At 44.1% G+C, this 19535-nt stretch overlaps 1 protein-coding gene across 2 annotated transcripts in view; it reads left to right on the forward strand.

Moving 5' to 3' along the window:
- Positions 1-19535, forward strand: part of FRAS1 (Fraser extracellular matrix complex subunit 1) — a 299294-nt gene that overhangs the window by 272059 nt on the left and 7700 nt on the right. The window contains exons 64-70 of one of the 2 annotated variants that reach the window (XM_078394488.1): positions 971-1203; positions 8225-8385; positions 11003-11217; positions 13444-13594; positions 14731-14838; positions 16458-16617; positions 17748-17864. In XM_078394488.1, coding sequence (XP_078250614.1) covers positions 971-1203; positions 8225-8385; positions 11003-11217; positions 13444-13594; positions 14731-14838; positions 16458-16617; positions 17748-17864 — 1145 coding nt within the window. Of the gene's footprint in view, positions 1-970; positions 1267-8224; positions 8386-11002; positions 11218-13443; positions 13595-14730; positions 14839-16457; positions 16618-17747; positions 17865-19535 lie in introns of those variants that run through there. The other variant, XM_078394487.1, reaches the window with a different exon arrangement.

The following is a 19535-nucleotide window of genomic DNA, read 5'->3' on the forward strand; positions in this document are numbered from 1 at the left end:
ATAAAAATGATGGCATATGAAATTCGCAATGTGGAAATGAATGAAATTATGTCTTCATGCCACGAACTATGTGCACCCTCTTGTTAGAGAAGCTATGACTTGGGCTGAGAATGTATAACTGAAACAATTGCACATTGCTATTCTATTTATTTGCCTGCTCTTTTGTCCCTCCTCTGGGTTAAAATGTAAACTGTAGAGGACAGAACTTACTATGTTTCCTTTCTTTTTTTAATACTTGTTTTATATAGGTCAATTATATAGTTGTGTCTTTCAATGTTAGCAGACATCAATTAAAATAGTTGTGTGCAATCAAGTCCATTCTGATTTGTGGAGAAACTTTTTAGGGTTTTCTAGGTAGAGAATTGACAGGTGTGGTTTACTATTCCTTCCTTCCGGGGGCACCCCAGGATTGTGCAGCTTGCCCAAGGCCACCGAGGTTGGCTGTATTCAAAGGAGGTCCAGTTGGGAATTGAACTGCCAGCTCTGCAGTCAGATACTAACTCACTGAGCTTTCCAGACAGATTAGCAGAGAGATGATGAAGATATTTTAACAATAAGATGGATGGATGGATGGATGGATGGATGGATGGATGGATGGATGGATGGATGGATGGATGGATGGATGGATGGATGGATGGATGGATGGATGGATAGATTAGATAGATAGATAGATAGATAGATAGATAGATAGATAGATAGATAGATAGATAGATAGATAGATAGATAGATAGATAGATAGATAGATAGATAGATAGATAGATAGATAGATAGATAGATAGATAGATAGATAGATAGATAGATAGATAGATAGATGGGCAGATCTATGTATGTGGGTGGGTGGGTAGGTAGCCAGGCAACCAGGTGTACAGAAGTGCAGACAGAGGTATTGAGAAGAGCATGATGCTTCATCAGTTCTGGGGCCCAGACCTCAAATGTTCCTTGTGTTTTGTTCTTATTTTGTTCTTTCTAGGTGCTAGACAGCATCTACTTCAGCCGTCGATTCCACATACGTTGTGTAGCCAAAGCTGTAGATAAGGTTGGCCATGCAGGCACCCCACTGAGAAGCAACATCGTCACCATTGGGACCGACAGCGCCATCTGCCATACGCCAGTGGTAGCTGGAACAGCCCGGGGGTTCCAAGCGCAGTCATTCATTGCCACATTGAAGTATCTGGATGTCAAGCACAAGGAACATCCCAACAGGTAGAAGGCAAAGGGAACATGGAAAGTTAACCGACATAAGATGGCGGCTTTGCATCTAGAAACTGAGAGCGTGTTGGTTCTCCTCGCACATAATTCCTTAAGATGGGGTAGGCAAATGTATTGGTCCTAGGGGCCAAATTTTCACTTTCTACAAGTTGCACCGAATCCCAGAAATGGCCAAAATAGGGACACTCTAGTTCCCAGCCACTGGACATGCTTGATTAGGAATTCCAGAGGTTATGGTCCGAAACAACAAGAACAAAAAATCGTGTTTTCCAAGTGCTGCATACTTCCTAGAGATTTTTTTCCACAGTAAATCAAAGAGCAAGAAAAAACAAAAGGAGATCCGTAACTATGTATTGTTTTGACATATAAAAGAGGGGAACTGCTTTTATGTGTCATTCTGAGTGCAGAAAAGACCCAAAGCACTAGCCTGTAATAAACATCCTTTTGTGAAAATGATTTCAAAACAGTTGTGATCCTTCTCTGGTTTTTTATGTTTTTTTAAAGCTGCATTTCAAACATGTGAACCTTTGGGCTTTGCTAATTAAATGATCTTAGACTGGAAGCAAAGATGGGAAGGAGATAGGAGAACCTCTTTTTGGCAGCACTGATGTTACCTGTCTGTCATGGGTTTGGAGGGAAAGTTCCATCCTATGGGGAGTGGAAGGCGGGACATCAGGAGGAGGGGCTGTACTGTATATATTTGTGAAGCCTGTGTGGTGAAGTGGAGACGCTGGGATGTGACGAAGCAGCAGCTGGGAAGAAGAAGCTGGTGTGAGAGTCTGTGTGTCAGACAGGGTACTACTGTGTGTCAGAGTACCAACCTGATAGGTTCAGGTGTCTGTTGGTTAGCCAGAACTGATAGGTTCAGGGTCTGTGCTTCAAGTTAAGGGTTCTGTGTGAACCAAACTGTATGCATGTATGAATGAGACTAAGCCACGTTACTATATCTTATTCACCTGATTATTTTATTTTCCCTGTGTGTTGTTTTAAATAAACCTTATTCTTTTATTTGTTGAAAATCCATCCCTGGTCTGTGTGACTTCTTAAAGGGAATGGTTGGTGGCAGCTTAGTTAACGTGTGGCAGATCCCAGTAGGTCTGGGTTTGTCACATTGATTGGTGTCCAGCGTGTGGGATACGACTGGTCCAGTTGTCCAGTGGTCCAGCAAAGCCTTGGCAAGTGTGCCCAGAGCAAGGGGGGTCTAGTCAGGGACAATCTGAGGCGCGTAGGTAATCTTCTAGGTGTACCTCACGGGGAGGTGCGCTAGTGGAAGAACGTGCCAACTGGGGAGACTAGATTAGGGTGCTCTGAGGCAGCCTGTTTTTGGCGGGAAAAAAGCTGAGGCAAAACTGTGAAATAGAAGTGAGCTAGCTTGCCTGCTGAGAGGCCCAGCAGAGGGGGGTAGACTCTGGCTCGCAACTGTTGCAAGTTACAGTAGTGCTGAAGAACAGCAGCAATCTATAGGGAAAGCTGGTTCTGAGGCAAAAGAAAGAAAAAAAAAGTGGTCGTTTTATTTTGAGGCTTGACTTTTTGAAAGCAGCCTGTTCTGAGGGGGGATTATGCCCTTGACTCGAAGCCAGATGGCAGAAATGGGTGAAGTGAAAGACCCACAGGTGGACCAAGGTTCTGAGGATGAATTTGGCTCAGTGCAGGATGAGAGCACGGGAGAGCAGAACCCAGAACTCAGAAAAATGCTCCTAGCCCAACAGCATGAACTGAGGGTGAGGGAAATGGAAATCAGAAGAAAAGAAAGAGCTGAAATCAGTCAGGCAGAGGCAGATGCCAAGAAAAGGGGAATGGACATGAGGATCAAACAGATGGAACTGAAACTCCAAATTAGAATGGTACAATTAGAATTGAAGTTCCTAAATAAGTTTATTAACAATTTATCAGTGGAAGAAATGTCAAAGAAAGAAAAGTATGAGGCTCAGGCCAGACAAAGTGAGCAAGATCTTGAAAAATATAATCAGCAAAAAGACATTAAATTAAAAGAAATCAGAGATAAGACTGAAGAAAAAGTGAAAGAGATAAAAGCTAGGGCTGAGGAAGAAATTTTACAGATCAGGGCTGAGTTTGAGGCTAAGCAAAAGGAGCTAGAAAAGAAACCAAAAGAAGGCACACAGGTTAAGGCACAACAAAACCTGAATTATTCTGAAGAAAACATGAGGGAAACATGGGACCCTAAGTACTCCAGAGGGTTAGTTCAGAGCCCGCCAAAAATGGGAGGCCATTTTGTTGATAAAACTTCTGGGCAGAGCCTGTCCAGAAACCAGATTTTGGAGGGAAAACCAAAACAAGATGAGAAAGACTCCAAGTACAGCAGAAAATGTTATTTCTGTCAGGGAAAGGGCCATCTAATCTCAGAGTGTGAGAAATTAAAGCAGCTAAAAGGAATTGTGCCTCAGGATTCGAGTGGGACCAAGCCAAAAGCTGTGTTCTGTGTCCAGAAAGAGCAAGGCTCATTGTCACTGAGGGAGCCTGTTGCCATGGCTACTCAATCTGGAACAGCTACATCTGCTGATCAGGCTGAGGAAAATGGTCCTCTTGTAGAGGTCAGGCGCTGCCTGCTGGTGAGAACAGATTCTCAGTTGTTTGAGACAGCAGGGGTGGACGTAGGAATACTTGACCGTCAGTATCGGGGGCTGCGGGACACTTGTTCTCAGGTGACCCTGTGCCATCCAGATATTATTCCTAGGGAGTATGTAATCCCAAATGAGAGCATGAAGGTGGCAGGGATTGAGGGGCAGGTAATCTCACTGCCAGTCGCGGAGGTACCTGTGAACTTTCAAGGCTGGAGGGGAGTTTGGCGGCTAGCGATTTCATCGACTCTGCCAGCAGCCGTGCTCGTGGGAAATGACCTGGCTGAACATGTGAAACGGGTGCTAGTGATTACACGTTCACAAGCCACCACGGGGACAGTTCAAGGGGGTAATGATGAGCCAGAGACGGAAGCAGAGGGGAGTTCAGAAGCTGTGGTGGAAACCTTAACCACAGACAGCAGATTTGGACAAGAGCAAAAGGCAGACGCCACTCTCCAAAAGTGTTTTGAACAGGTGACTGACGCCCAGCTAACACCTGAAACCCCAGTGAGATTTCTGGAGAAAAAGGGGATTTTATATAGAGAGACCCTGAGGAATATCTCAAAAGGGGGAGATGGGATCAGAAGTCAGCTGGTGGTACCTGAAAAGTATCGCCCCATGATCTTACAAAGGGGGCACTCTGACATGTTTGCTGCACACTTAGGGGTGAACAAAACACAGCAGAGAATCACACAGAATTTTTACTGGCCTGACATAGGGAAGCAGATCAGGGAGTTCTGTAAACAATGTGATGTGTGTCAAAGGCAGGGGAATAGCCGCGACAGGACCAAAGCAAAGTTGTGCCCTTTGCCTGTGATTGACACTCCGTTCAAATGCATAGGGGTGGATATTGTGGGACCTTTGCCCAAGGCCACAAAGAGGGGGAACAGGTTCATTCTCACCATTGTGGACCATGCCACGAGGTACCCTGAAGCCATACCCTTGACTAACATTGAAACTAACACAGTGGCAGATGCCTTGGTGGGGTATATGTCCAGGATGGGATTTGCCTCAGAAATAATCACAGATTTGGGCGCATCGTTCACATCAAAGCTCATGAAACGCTTATGGCAAATCTGTGGAATTAAGCACAAGGAAACCACTGCCTATCATCCTGAAAGTAATGGGTTAACTGAGAAGTTCAATGGGACTCTAATGCGCATGATTAGGGCTTACTTGGCAGAGAATCCAAACAATTGGGACCAGAAGCTGCAATCCCTTTTGTTTGCTTATCGATCAGTGCCACAAGCCAGTACCGGGTTCAGTCCGTTTGAACTTTTATTTGGGAGAAGGGTGAAAGGGCCCCTTGATTTGATCAAACAAAATTGGGAGCAGATCACCCAGGATGACCCACAAGACGTTGTGACATACATAGACTCTTTAAGGAAAGACCTAAAGAGAAACCTAGAGCTAGCAACAGAGACCCTGCAAGCTCAAAAGGTCAGAAAGAAAGATTGGGATGACCAGGAAGGCAGGGAGAGGCACTTTGACCCAGGGGAGGAAGTGCTTTGGCCTAGGCTCTGCACAGAGAACAAACTGCAGCTGGGTATCCCAGAAACAAAATATTTGGGTCACATGGTAGGGGGAGGAGTGATAAAACCCCTGGAGGCCAAAATAGAAGCTGTTCGTGATTGGCCCAGACCCAACACCAAGAAAAAAGTCAAATCATTTCTTGGGTTGGTGGGCTACTACAGAAAGTTCATCCCGAGGTTTAGCGAGATTGCGGCTCCGCTGACCGATCTGACGAGGAAGAAGACTGATGACCGCATCCCGTGGACCAGCGACTGTGAGGCGGCGTTCCAGAGGTTGAAGGAGGCGTTAATCAACTATCCAGTGCTGCGTGCTCCAGACTTCGACCGGGAGTTCATCATCTACACCGATGCGTCTAACAGCGGGGTAGGAGCAGTTCTGTGCCAGGAGGATGAGAATGGTGACCAGCATCCAGTGTCCTACCTGAGTAGGAAACTTCAAAAAGGTGAGAGACATTTGGCAACCGTGGAGAAGGAGTGTCTGGCCATAGTCTACGCGATCCAGAAGGCCAAGCCTTACATCTGGGGAAGACATTTTGTTCTGTGCACTGACCATTCACCACTGCAATGGTTAAAGACAATGAAAACCCACAATAGTAAACTTATGAGGTGGGCTTTAAACTTGCAAGACTATGACTTTGAAGTGAAGGTGGTCAGAGGGTCAGTGAACTGTGTTGCTGACGCCTTGTCAAGAAGACCTGAAGATTGAAGACGGCGAAAGAAACATGGACTATGTATATATATTGATGACAAAAAAGTTAAATGTACCTGTTTTTTGAACTTGGTTTGTATGAATAAAGGTAAATTGATGTAATGTATATGGTAAATGGTTAAATGCCTAATTGCTATGGTTAACTTAGAATGTAAGTATAAGTAAGTATGATATGGTATGTATAACTGTTGTTGTGTGTTTTATCCAGGTTGTTTTTTGGGAAAAAGCACCTTAGCTTTCCCCCTACAAAACAACTTGTAAAGAGGGGAGGTGTTACATACAGCACTGATGTTACCTGTCTGTCATGGGTTTGGAGGGAAAGTTCCATCCTATGGGGAGTGGAAGGCGGGACATCAGGAGGAGGGGCTGTACTGTATATATTTGTGAAGCCTGTGTGGTGAAGTGGAGACGCTGGGATGTGACGAAGCAGCAGCTGGGAAGAAGAAGCTGGTGTGAGAGTCTGTGTGTCAGACAGGGTACTACTGTGTGTCAGAGTACCAACCTGATAGGTTCAGGTGTCTGTTGGTTAGCCAGAACTGATAGGTTCAGGGTCTGTGCTTCAAGTTAAGGGTTCTGTGTGAACCAAACTGTATGCATGTATGAATGAGACTAAGCCACGTTACTATATCTTATTCACCTGATTATTTTATTTTCCCTGTGTGTTGTTTTAAATAAACCTTATTCTTTTATTTGTTGAAAATCCATCCCTGGTCTGTGTGACTTATTAAAGGGAATGGTTGGTGGCAGCTTAGTTAACGTGTGGCAGATCCCAGTAGGTCTGGGTTTGTCACAAGCGCCATCTGCCATACGCCAGTGGTAGCTGGAACAGCCCGGGGGTTCCAAGCGCAGTCATTCATTGCCACATTGAAGTATCTGGATGTCAAGCACAAGGAACATCCCAACAGGTAGAAGGCAAAGGGAACATGGAAAGTTAACCGACATAAGATGGCGGCTTTGCATCTAGAAACTGAGAGCGTGTTGGTTCTCCTCGCACATAATTCCTTAAGATGGGGTAGGCAAATGTATTGGTCCTAGGGGCCAAATTTTCACTTTCTACAAGTTGCACCGAATCCCAGAAATGGCCAAAATAGGGACACTCTAGTTCCCAGCCACTGGACATGCTTGATTAGGAATTCCAGAGGTTATGGTCCGAAACAACAAGAACAAAAAATCGTGTTTTCCAAGTGCTGCATACTTCCTAGAGATTTTTTTCCACAGTAAATCAAAGAGCAAGAAAAAACAAAAGGAGATCCGTAACTATGTATTGTTTTGACATATAAAAGAGGGGAACTGCTTTTATGTGTCATTCTGAGTGCAGAAAAGACCCAAAGCACTAGCCTGTAATAAACATCCTTTTGTGAAAATGATTTCAAAACAGTTGTGATCCTTCTCTGGTTTTTTATGTTTTTTTAAAGCTGCATTTCAAACATGTGAACCTTTGGGCTTTGCTAATTAAATGATCTTAGACTGGAAGCAAAGATGGGAAGGAGATAGGAGAACCTCTTTTTGGCAACAAAATATTGAGAAAACAATCAACAAAGTTAGTTACATTAAATTTGACTAGTCAGTTGCTCTGAGAAGGCCAACACAAAAACTGGGGGGGGGGGGCTTGGATTTTAATGGCAGCTTCCCTTTCCATGTTTGCTTACCTTGAGAATGGGCCTTAGATTCTCATCTTTTCCTGGGACCCAGTGTCTCTCCTCTTCTGTACAGAGAAGTTCATGGTGCAATGGAGGGTGATATCATGAAAGCTGTTGAATCCGTTCCAGATTTTGGTCTGGGCTTTGCCAGAGCTCTCCAGGGTTCTAAACATTGGCCCTAAGATAGAATCAGCACCCTGGACAGCTCCTTTGAAACTCAGTCTAAAACCAGGAGCCGATTCACCATCTTCAGGGACCCTCACTCAAACCCTGCAGGGAAAGGCTTTCCTATCAGGACAGTAGGCTACGGGAGGACGTTCCATCATATGAGTGGCCAGACACTACCACAGCATTGGATTCATGCCCAGACTAGCAACCTGAAAAATATTGTTGTACGTGTGGTTCTGAACTGTGTGTATTGATTTTAAGGAGACTAAACTATTGTCAAGTGGACACATGTGCTCAAGTGTTCTGTCTACTGCATCAGATATAGCCATGTGTTTCCTCCAGCTCCTCTGGCCAATCTTCTGTTTCTGTCCCTTTTTTCTGTACTAGGATCCATATCTCAGTGCAGATTCCTCACCAAGACGGGATGCTTCCACTCATCTCTACAATGCCTCTCCACAACCTGCATTTCCTCTTGTCGGAGTCCATTTACAGGCACCAGCATGTCTGTTCCAACCTAGTCAGTGTCCAAGACCTTAAGGGCATCTCAGGTAATAATATCTTAGAGCAGTGGTCCCCAACCTTGGGCCTCCAGATGCTCTTGGACTACAATTCCCAGAAGCCTTCACCACCACCTCTGCTGGCCAGGATTTCTGGGAGTTGATGTCCAAGAACATCTGGAGGCCCAAGGTTGGGGACCACTGCCTTAGAGCATTTGCAACGCAGTGGCTCAAAGGCTCATTGAGCTGCAGTTTCTCTGCTAACGTCCTCAAAGTCTTGCCTCTGTAGTGAAAGCCAGTCGGACCAGAAATTCTCAGCCTTCCGTATTTTACATCCCACCAATCACTCTATCAAAGTACCCAAGTCCCATTGGGGTAGAAACAAAAAGCTCACATTTTTCCAAGAAGGACACTGATATATTTACAAGCATTCTTGAATTATATGTGCAATGTACCATAAGTGTCAAAACTATGAAATATTGCAGTTGAGTTGGTTGGACTCAACATCCATAAAAATAGCAATTCCATTTGTAGTTCAGATTTGTAATTTATTGCAAAACAGAAATATCCTTTTTTCAAAAAAAAAAAACATGGCGACACTATTATTGAGAAGGAGTGTTATTGCTATGGCTTAAAGCGCAAGCAAACATAAAGAATGATTCTGTAATTTCATGTTGTGGATCCCTAGCTCTGAAGTCCTTTCCTACTTTGAATGGGTGCTTGGCTGCATCAATGGATATGAGGAGGAGAAAATGTCTTGAGAAATTTCCTGAGGTCTGCCATGGTCAAAAGCCAGTTTTTAATCTCAGCTGGAGCAGATACATCGAATCAGTGGGAATTTGATAATTCAGCTCTTACTGTTTATTTTTCTACTGATTTAAAGCAAAGCGTGCTGCTTATATAAAGCAAAGCGTGCTGCTTATATACCGTCCCATAGTGCTTCAAGCACTCTCTGGGCGGTTTACAATTTAATTATGCAGGCTACACATTGCCCCCTCCCCCCAGCGAGCTGGGTACTCATTTTACGGACCTCGGAAGGATAGAAGGCTGAGTCAACCTTGAGCCGGCTACCTGGGATTTGAACCCCAGGTCGTGAGCACAGTTTTAGCTGCAGTACAGCGGTTTAACCACTGCGCCACGAGGCTCTGTGGGACTACCCATTGGATTTAGGTCTACAGCATTTGCAAAGTAAGGCAGATGAAAAAAACCCAGCCATCCCTACCCCAAGCAAGCAGAAGCATATTATTGAAAAGAGTTGCAGATCACCTTATGGTAAACTCCCGACTTCTTTTGCTGAGTCAACGTTTTAGAAGGCTCTCTTTCAGGTGGGATTCTTGTCAGCTGCTCCTTTGTTGTATGATCAAGCATCAGCTCCTTTTTTCCTCTTTTAAAAAGGAGTCCCTGTGTTAGAAAGTAGATTAAAGCACAGATTCATTAGGAGCCTTCCATGGATATATCAAAGGCTGGGATTTGGCAGAAAGCAGATTATGGTTTATTTGTTGGGGCTGATTTCCAAGCAGCTGCTTCGTGGCTTCAGTTCCTGGGATTCTTGCAAAGAATATTATCCTAGCTTGATCATGGTCGGATCCAACAAGCCACCACTCCTGTTTTTAAAAACGATTGCCAACTCAGGACACCTTGATACTGGTGCCTCAGATATTAAGAGGGCTTGAGCATGCCCTTCTGTATTTTTTGGATTACCAAGATACAAGTTTTTAACATGTGGGCAAGCTCTTTCCTCCTCTTTAAGCTTTCTGATGAGAGTCCTTTCAGAGACTTGGCTTGCACACTGTTCTGTAGTTTACAGAACACAAATGATGTTGTTGCTAATGACATTCCTCTTGCTCTTATATAGAAAGATGGTGCATAAATACCATAGATGGCCACATGGACAGCTTGTGTGCCTGATCATGGCCATGAGTCTCTTCTCTTAAGAGAGCCAGATTAGATTTATGCCTTTGCATTATCAGTTGCACATTGAGGACAATGAAGAACCCAAAGCATCCTGTCTTAGGAGGGTTGACCAGGGATTGCGGTGCATCTAAAAGGGCTGAATGCTTGATCAACTACTCTTGGCATCCAGGAGTTCAGTGAGCAGCTTGGCCCCATCACTATAAATAACAAATACAGTGGTGCCCCGCATAGCGAGGTTAATCCGTTCCGGATTAACCTTCGCTATGTGAAATCTTCGCTAAGCGGGAAGTAAAAAGCCATTGGAACGCATTAAACTTCATTTAATGCGTTCCAAATCGGCCCTAAACTTCCCACTTAGAGAAGTTTCCTGGCCCCGCGCCGCATTTTCGCGCCCTCCCCTCGCTTGCCGAGGGCGCGAAAACACCGCGCGGGGCCATTTCGGGTCATCCGGCGCCCATTTTGGAGCCGCCGAACGCGGCTCCAAAATGGCCGCCGGACTCCCCAATCGTCGCAATGCGAGTGCGGCGATTGGGTGCTCCGTATAGCGATCCCGAAAAATGGGATCGCTATACGGATTCGTCGTTATACGGTGCGCTCGCTAAGCGAGGCACCACTGTATCCATCCACCTTTCCCACTATGAAATGTATTTGAGTGGCAGATCTTTATGTAGCTTAAGCATAGAATTCCGGAAATTTACTTTTTAGGACACAAAGTAGACAAAGTTCAATGTCTTCTTATTTCCTTCCATCCCAGAAGCTGGATTCCTAGATGAAGTGAGCTATGATAGTCTCGTTCTGGGGCCGGGCTACGATCGGGCATACCAGTTCGATCCCAGCGTGAGAGAATCCAAGACTATCCAGCTTTACAAACATCTTAACCTGAAGAGTTGCATTTGGACTTTCGATGCTTACTATGACATGACAGAATTAATCGATGTCTGTGGAGGATCAGTCACTGCCGACTTCCAGGTAAATGTTCCCTGTGTGGGGCCACTTCAGATGACTCTCAGCTGGGAAAAAGGAAGACACTAATTTTGAGGAAGTTCAAATGTCTCTGGTGGCGCCAGCTTAAAATATATTTTGCTGTCTCAGATGAAGGAGAAGATCATGGGCTCTCCCTGGTTAATGTACAGAAGCTGACTGGACTGGAGGTTCCCGCCTTGGGCCCCCCAGATGTTCTTGGACTACAACTCCCATTAATCCTGACCAACACAGCTGGTATAGAAGGTTTCTGGAAGTTTTCATCCAAGAACATCTGGGGACCCAAGGTTGGGGACCACTGGACTAGACAATCATTTCTGTCTTGCTTCAACGCTGGCAATGGGATAGTGTCCATAATGAGGCAACAGGCTAGCTTAGGTGGCCCAGGACAGGTTGGGTGGCTTGTGTGTGTCTGACCTCCAACAGCACAGAAAGTCCAAATGGTGAAAGAGTTGGGAGGTGGTCTGCCTTGCCCTGTCCTACCTGGGACAGGTATTTCACTCCGAGTAATGGAAGGGCTGGCATAGGTGATGAGAGACACAGCTCCCATCTTGGCTTTAAGCAGAAGGCTCACCCATATCAAGGAACGAAGAAACCAAATTTGCCCTGTAATATTAATAGCTGTGAAGAACCTTTCCGCTAGTCACCTCAATTATAATAATGATCTGTAATGAGGGGAAGATAAAAGGGCACTTTGGCTCCTGGCGGTGCTCTCTTTATTAATTGGCAGTAAAGGAAATGGAAGGGCTCAAGGTCTGTGTGACAGCTTCTGAATTCTGCTCTCTCTCTCTCTCTCTCTCTGGGAAGAGATAGCTCAGTAGCACAGGAATTGTGCTAAAGGGTGTTATGGAAGTCTTCAGTGGAAGTACAAGACAGAGTGTAAATGGAAAGTTATTTCCACTTTGACTTGGCAGTTGCAAAGTTCTGCCTCAGCACAACATGAGTTCATTGGCTTTGTCACTGACAAAGCGCAAATCGTTGCCTCTAAGCTTTTGTTCCCTCACTGTTCATCTGTGTCAAAAAGAAATAACCCGGTACATGGAGCTTGCGTTTCCATGTTAGTCTGTTATGACCAAACAAAGACTCTTGTGAAACTGAAAGACTAGCAATGTTCCTACAACTGCAATGTTCCTACAATCTTGGGTAGAACAGCGTAGGCAGGTGACTAATTCAGCTAGTTCTAGTCAGCAGCAGATCCTAAGGTTTTTCTACATGCAAGGAGGTCAATATAACCCTTCTGCTATTCAAATTTATACGGCCAAGACTCTGGCCCAACTTATTTATGGCATCCCTATTTGGATACTGGGATTCAATGCCCACATCAAAATCTTCAATCTTTCTTCTTAAGGAAACTCTTGGGCCTTCCATCTTGTATAGCAGAGCATTCATGTTCGCTCACTTCAATGTATTGCCATCAGCTCTACTAGATGGGCTAATTAGGGAAATTCCATTTAATGATCGAGTTTGTCCTTCTGGAAATGGGGGTATTGAATCAGTTGAGGATGTTATTTTTCACTGCAGAATGTATGATGATTGTAGAAAGAAGCTAATCTCTCCACTAATAGGTGTCTGTCTGCACGGTAGCCTCACAGATTTGTTACTGTCCTGCTTAGAGGGTGAGTCTACTTAGATTACTGACAGGGTGTCTACATTTTTGTTGATTGCTATGAGAACTGTTGGAAATGTTGAAATCACCCTGAAAGAAGGTTTTATATGCTACATATAGGAGTGTTTTTTTTCTTTATGTTCTGTTTTTTAAAAAAAAAAAATCTTGCTGGTCTGTGACCATAATAAAGAGTGATGATGATGATATTTATACTACACATGCTTGGATTGAAGTGTGTTATAGGAACAGAAATGAAGAAAGATAGACACATTCATGTTTATTTAAACAGGTACATTATACCCTTGAGAGCCAAGCTGGATAAAGACTTTTTTGTTACTGTTCCTATGTGTATCTGCTTATCTTTTAGGGGATGTTCTTGTCACCTCCCGACTACTGTTTGCTGAACAACCACTTTTAAGATGAGGATCAGGGTTTGCCCATATTTAGCAAATGTAGAAATACCAGCCTGTTCAGGCATCACTCTATGCATCTGATGAGGTGGACTGCATTCCATGAAAGCTTACACCAAATGAAACTTACTTTTCAAGGTGCCACATGACTCCTTAATGCAGATATCATAACTGCTTTCTCTCTGCCCGTGTTTCTAGGTTCGAGATTCAGCACAGTCCTTCCTGACAGTCCATGTTCCACTCTACGTGTCCTACATTTATGTGACCGCACCTAGAGGGTGGGCTTCCCTGGAACATCACACCGAGATGGAATTTTCTTTCTTCTACGATACTGTTCTCTGGAGGACAGGTAGGTGACTTTCTCCCCACTGCCCCCTTCTGGCACATTTTGATAATGCAGCAATGCTGTGATGCTATTTCTGATCAAAGTTTGGATGGGAATAAACCCTATATTGTTGCTTTGAACTCTATAATACCAAACATGGCCCTCCGGATGACATTAGACTGTGAATCCTTGCATTCTCCACCATTAGCTAATGGCAGTTTCAGGCCAATAGCAGTGTCTCCACCTGTGCAATAGTGGTGGTGTGGCAATCAGGATACATGTGGCCTACAGAGCATAGAAGCATTACTTGTTTGGACTAATGCTTTTAGAATGGGGCCGTTGGTCTGGGGGATTCTGGAAGCTGTCGTCCAAAACGGAACTTTTTTCACACTGTGCAATATAAGCCTAGTAAACTAGTCATGCCGTAAAATGCATATTTGATCAGTCACTGTCTTCAGTGTGCCTCTCTCATTAGTAAGTGGGTTTAAGATGATTATGGCTTAAATAAATAAATAAGCCGACCTCGCTAGCCTCACAAATGGCAAAGTGGAAGGAGGAATGTATTCGCGAAGCATCAACAAAACTTCAACTGGAAGGAGGAATGTCTGAAACTCAACAAAACCTGGCTCCCAGCTCTCAAAAACACAGAGTGCAAAAGGTAAATGAACTCCACCCAGCCACAAGGTCAGTGGATTACTGCACACAAAAGACCAGCTAATGACACCCATCAACCACAGGGACAGATAATCTCCCCTCCTTATCAAAACAATACATCCACAACAAAACACATTAATCAACCATCTCCTGATTAGGACAATAGCCTACCTTACAAACTAGCCTTCTCACAGCCATAAATACTCCACCCACTCTCAAGCCTACCCAGAGCACAGTTTGCCGTCCTCTGAAGATGCCGGCCACAGAGACTGGCGAAACGTTAGGAAGAACCACTTTCAGAACACGGCCAAGAAGCCCGAAAAACCCACAACAACCTTTGGAAGGAGGAAATCTACCACTAAACAGAGGATTTGCATTGCCAGTGTAAAGCTGGGTTTCGTTGCCGTGGCTCTTTCTCTTCTGGTTGCAGCTTCGTTGTGGATCAGGAGGACTGGTCCGAAATCCATTCCTTATCTCCTATTTCTTGCCTTTGTTCTCTCCTGCAGGTATTCAGACTGACAGCGTCCTTTCTGCTAGGCTGCAGATCATCAGGATCTACATCAGAGAGGATGGCCGGCTGGTCATTGAATTCAAGACTCATGCCAAATTCAGAGGTAACCAGCAAAAACACGGTGCCTGAAAACCTGTTTGGTTTGGGAGAAGGTCGTGCTTTCTGCCGCAGATGCCCTGGCCTTTGTCCCACGTCCTGACGTGGACAGATGCAGACTGTTGCATTTCAGCTGTCGGAGGAAAGATTCCTTTTCACTCATCCTTCACTTGTTGTAGGTTGCAGTCCTGCTATTCATGGGAGGTTTATGAGCCTTGGCTTAGTCTAAGTCCTGAAAGTAAGGAATATGAAGTGATCATTTCCAGTATGGGAGCAATCCTGCCTTCATCCTGCTAGTGTATTAAAATGGAAAGAGGAACAATGACTTTCATTGTGGGATGTCAGAACACAGGAAGCTGTGTTACATTGAGCCCAAATGGTAGTGCATCTAGCTTAGTACAGTCGTGCCTCGCTTAACGATTACCCTGTATAATGATGAATCCACTTCACAACGATGTTTTTGTGGTCGCTAAATGATGTTTTAATGGGTTTTTTTCGCTTTGCGATGATCAGTTCCTGCTTCTGGAACCGATTCTTCGCATTACAACGATCAAAACAGCTGATTGTCGAGTTTTCAAAATGGCCGCCGGCTGCTCAAAATGGCTCCCCGCTGTTTTTAGGAGCCATTTTTTGCAAGACAGGCACCCGAAAATGGCCGCCGTATGGAGGGTCTTCGCTGGATGAGCAAGTATTTCGCCCATTGGAACGCATTAACTGGTTTTTAATGCGTTTCAATGGGTTTTTTTATTTCGTTTGATAACATTTTCACTCTACAGTGATTTCGCTGGAACGAATTAATGTCGTCAAGCGAGGCACCACTGTACTGTTGACTGCCACTGACAGCAACTCTCCGGGGTTTCATGGACAGTCCTTTCCTAGATCTACCTGGAGATGCAGGGCTTGAACCAAGGACTTTTTGCTTGCAAAGTGTGTATTCCACCATGGAACTACAGCTCCTTCTGTTCTTCGTCCTTGCAGTCCAGGGGACAATATTCCAACATTCCTTTGCCCTCCGGTAGAGGAGAGGCTTAGCAACACAGGAGATGGGTGCGGCACAGCCGGGTAAATCTTGGGTCAGATTGTATCACCATTCTGTTTCTGTCCATAATAGATCTAGAAAGGAGTTGGTCTTCTGGAGATACTTCTGTCTTCATCAGAAACCATCGCTGGCAGCAGCCTGGATTCTGGTTAGGTGGTGCTCAACCCCTTCCCCTTTAGAGAGTCTACACCTCTCTTGAGTAACAGATGCTGAAGAGCATAGAAGAGATGGCTGTTGCCTTGATGATTGGCCTGCTGCTTGGCCATGATAGGAGCTGTAGTCCAATAGGTGTGTAGGGCAAAAAGTGGTACAAACTGACACGAGCATTGCTGGGATGACCTGTGTAAAGTCATCTGAACCAAGACTTGGACAGTTTAATGATTTGGACTACAAATCCCCCTAGGCAGGGCAGGGCTGCTGTAGGTTATTACTGAGTTATTTTAAACTGGTGCTTGGAAATGTGGCTCTTTTGGACTCCAGCTATCAGCATCCTTCTCCCAGCATCAAGCTGTAAAGTACTGTAAACTTGACTGCATATGTGTGAATGCTGTTCTTAGTGTGAACACACATGTTTCTCATCTGTACAGGACAGTTTGTAATGGAGCATCACACTCTCCCCGATGCAAAATCTTTCATAATGACTCCGGATCACCTGGGAGGGATTGAGTTTGACCTGCAGCTTTTATGGAGCGGTCAGACCTTTGATTCTCCTTATCAGCTCTGGAGAGCAACTAGTTCCTACAGTAGGTAAGAAGGAACGTCTTTCCCTTGAAAGCCCTGTTCAAGGGAGTCCAAGTTGTTTGGTCTGCGGGGAAAGAATAGAATCACACAACCATTTGAGCAGAATAATGTAGATCTGATGGGGGGGAACGGGGTGGAAGGATAGTGGATATGCATAGTGCTAGGATTTTGGAGAAAGTGGTGAAACTCAGTGGGTTTTGATTGTTATTGGGAATTCGATGCAAATTTTTGTTTTAAAAAAATGACAGAGGTCAAACCAAATGAGTAAAACAAGGGCTGATATGGAAACAAATCTCCTTTCACTAAATCTTAGAGTTGAAGAAGTTTGAAGAGTCATCCTGTCCAACCCTCTGCTCTGTAGAAGCTGCAATGCAAGATGCAACTTATGCAACTTCTCTCAGAGGGATCTCCAGTCTCGGATAGCTCCGGCAACAGATAATCTCTTCTCTTAATGTCTTCTGACATAAGAAGGGTGCTATGATAGAGCGTGGTGGGTGCTAGAGTTGGCTTAGTGCCAATAAGCCAACTTCTTTTTCAAGCCGTGCAGAATCATCAGAGTATGTTTGTGGAAGGGAGCAGATTATGGAGAGAGAGAGTTGGGAGGGGGGTCACCTCTTCTTTCCTCCTCTCTGAGAAAGTCAGTATGCAATTCCCTCTTGATGACACTATCTTTCCAGCTGTACTCCCCTGTCTACTTTGGAACTGGCTATATTGGGATGGCATAGTGAATCCTTCCAGATGTTGCTTCCATCAGCTGTAGCTAGCCTAATTTATGATGAGGGGCACTAGTATTTGCCATTGAGCAACATCTGGAAGACCAAACTTGGCCCATTCCCGGTCAAGTGATACATCCTGGACTAGGTTCTCAAAGTAATGAAGGTCACAGATCATAGAATTTAAATTCTTTGTTTATGACCAAGGGACAATGAACAAGAATTGAAACCAGTTGACATTATAGGACCTCCCAGTCATGATTAGCTCTTGACCCAGAAGCCTGTTCCGTTCCTATGTTTGTTTTCGATACAGCCAGCTTTCGGCTCAGACTAACAGCTGTTTTCTGCCAGGAGCAAAAGTCCTAAGGGTATAAAACACACTCGCAAATCAATACAGTAATTAAGGTACTTCTCCATTTCTAGGAAGGACTACTCTGGAGAATACACCATCTACTTAATCCCATGTACCGTGCAGCCCACCCAGTCATGGGTAGATCCAGGGGACAAGCCTTTGCCCTGCACCGCACATGCGCCCGAAAAGTAAGGAAACATTTCTCTTATGCTCGCTTCAGTTACGGTGCCCTGTATAAACGAAGAAGAAGCATTCAGAGAAAGAGAGAGAGATCTGCACATTTACAATACAGTGGTGCCTCGCTTAATGGGTGCCCCATTTAACAACGAAATCACATAGTGATGAAGATTTTGCGATCGCAAAAGCGATTGCATTACAATGTTTTAAATGGGCAAAAATCACTTTGTGATGATTGGTACCCTGTTTCGCTTACCGATCAAGGCATAGCGATGATTTTTTAACAGCTGATTGGCGGTTCCAAAATGGCCACCGGATAAAAAAATGGCCACCCACTGTTTTTTGGGACTGATTCCTCGCTTACCGGGCAGCGAAAATGGCCGCCCTATGGAGGATTTTCATTTAAAGGTGAGTCTGAAGCCCATAGGAGCGCATTGAAGGGTTTCAATGCATTCCTATGGGCTTTTAAAAATCGCATAGTGACGAAATCGCTTTGTCGCTATGCGAGGCACCACTGTAGTTCTACTGCCTTAAGACTTATATAAACTCATTTACAGTTTAAAATTCCAATTTAATCAGTACAATAAATGTTCAGGGACCTGATAGTTTGAAGCTATACTTAATATCTTTTACCCAGAAGTTAACATCTGGAAAGACTTAACATTATCCTTATCTGTTCAGAAAGACTTAAGGGAGTGCCAGTAGAAAAAAAATTAAATTAAATTAAAATTAATTTTTTAAAAAAGGCTGGATTGAATCTTTTTGCAGTATGTCAAAGGAGATAAAGATATGAATTTCCTCCCTGCAGCCCCTTTGGGTTTACCATTTTTAATTTTAAGGTCCAGTCCATCCCTTTTTTCTAGAGGGATTTTATCCATATTCCCATCTGTTCTGTCAAGTGTTCAGAATTTAATTTCTGTATGCCCTTTCTTTATTAAGCGCGGTACCAGCAAGTACCTGTTCATATATACTTAATATTACAGAGGTGTTTTCTAATTCTTTTTCTTATGATGCCAACCTAGTTTCTTTTGCCAGCACCGAACTATGTGTATCAATGTGGCTGGTACTGAATGTAATAAAATATTTCAAAGCATATTCTTTGTCATTGGCAATATCCTCAAATGGTGTCATTCTTAAGGTCTATTTATGTAAAAAGATAGAATGACAGATAAATGGTTTATAGATCAAATTGTGCTTGGGCTCTCACCAGACACTAAAATGATCAAAGCTATCATAGTTTGAACATATCATAAGAAAACAAGACTCATGGGAAAGATCATAAGACTAGGCCTCGTGGCGCAGTGGTTAAAACGCTGTACTGCAGCTAAAACTGTGCTCACGACCTGGGGTTCAAATCCCAGGTAGCCGGCTCAAGGTTGACTCAGCCTTCTATCCTTCCGAGGTCAGTGAAATGAGTACCCAGCTTGCTGGGGGGGGGGGCAATGTGTAGCCTGTATAATTAAAAATTGTAAACCCCCCGGAGAGTGCTTGTAGCACTATGGGGCGGTATATAAGTCCAATAAATAAATAAATAAATAAATAAATAAATAAATAAATAAATAAATAAATAAATAAATAAATAAATAAATCATAAGACTAGGCGAAGGATAAAGTGCTAGGAGGAGAGGAAGACCTAACATGAGAAGGAAGCCTCAGCTTTGAGTCAAGACCTGAATTAGGTT

The sequence above is a fragment of the Pogona vitticeps genome, chromosome 5 (genome assembly GCF_051106095.1).
Source record: "Pogona vitticeps strain Pit_001003342236 chromosome 5, PviZW2.1, whole genome shotgun sequence".
NCBI lineage: Eukaryota > Metazoa > Chordata > Lepidosauria > Squamata > Agamidae > Pogona > Pogona vitticeps.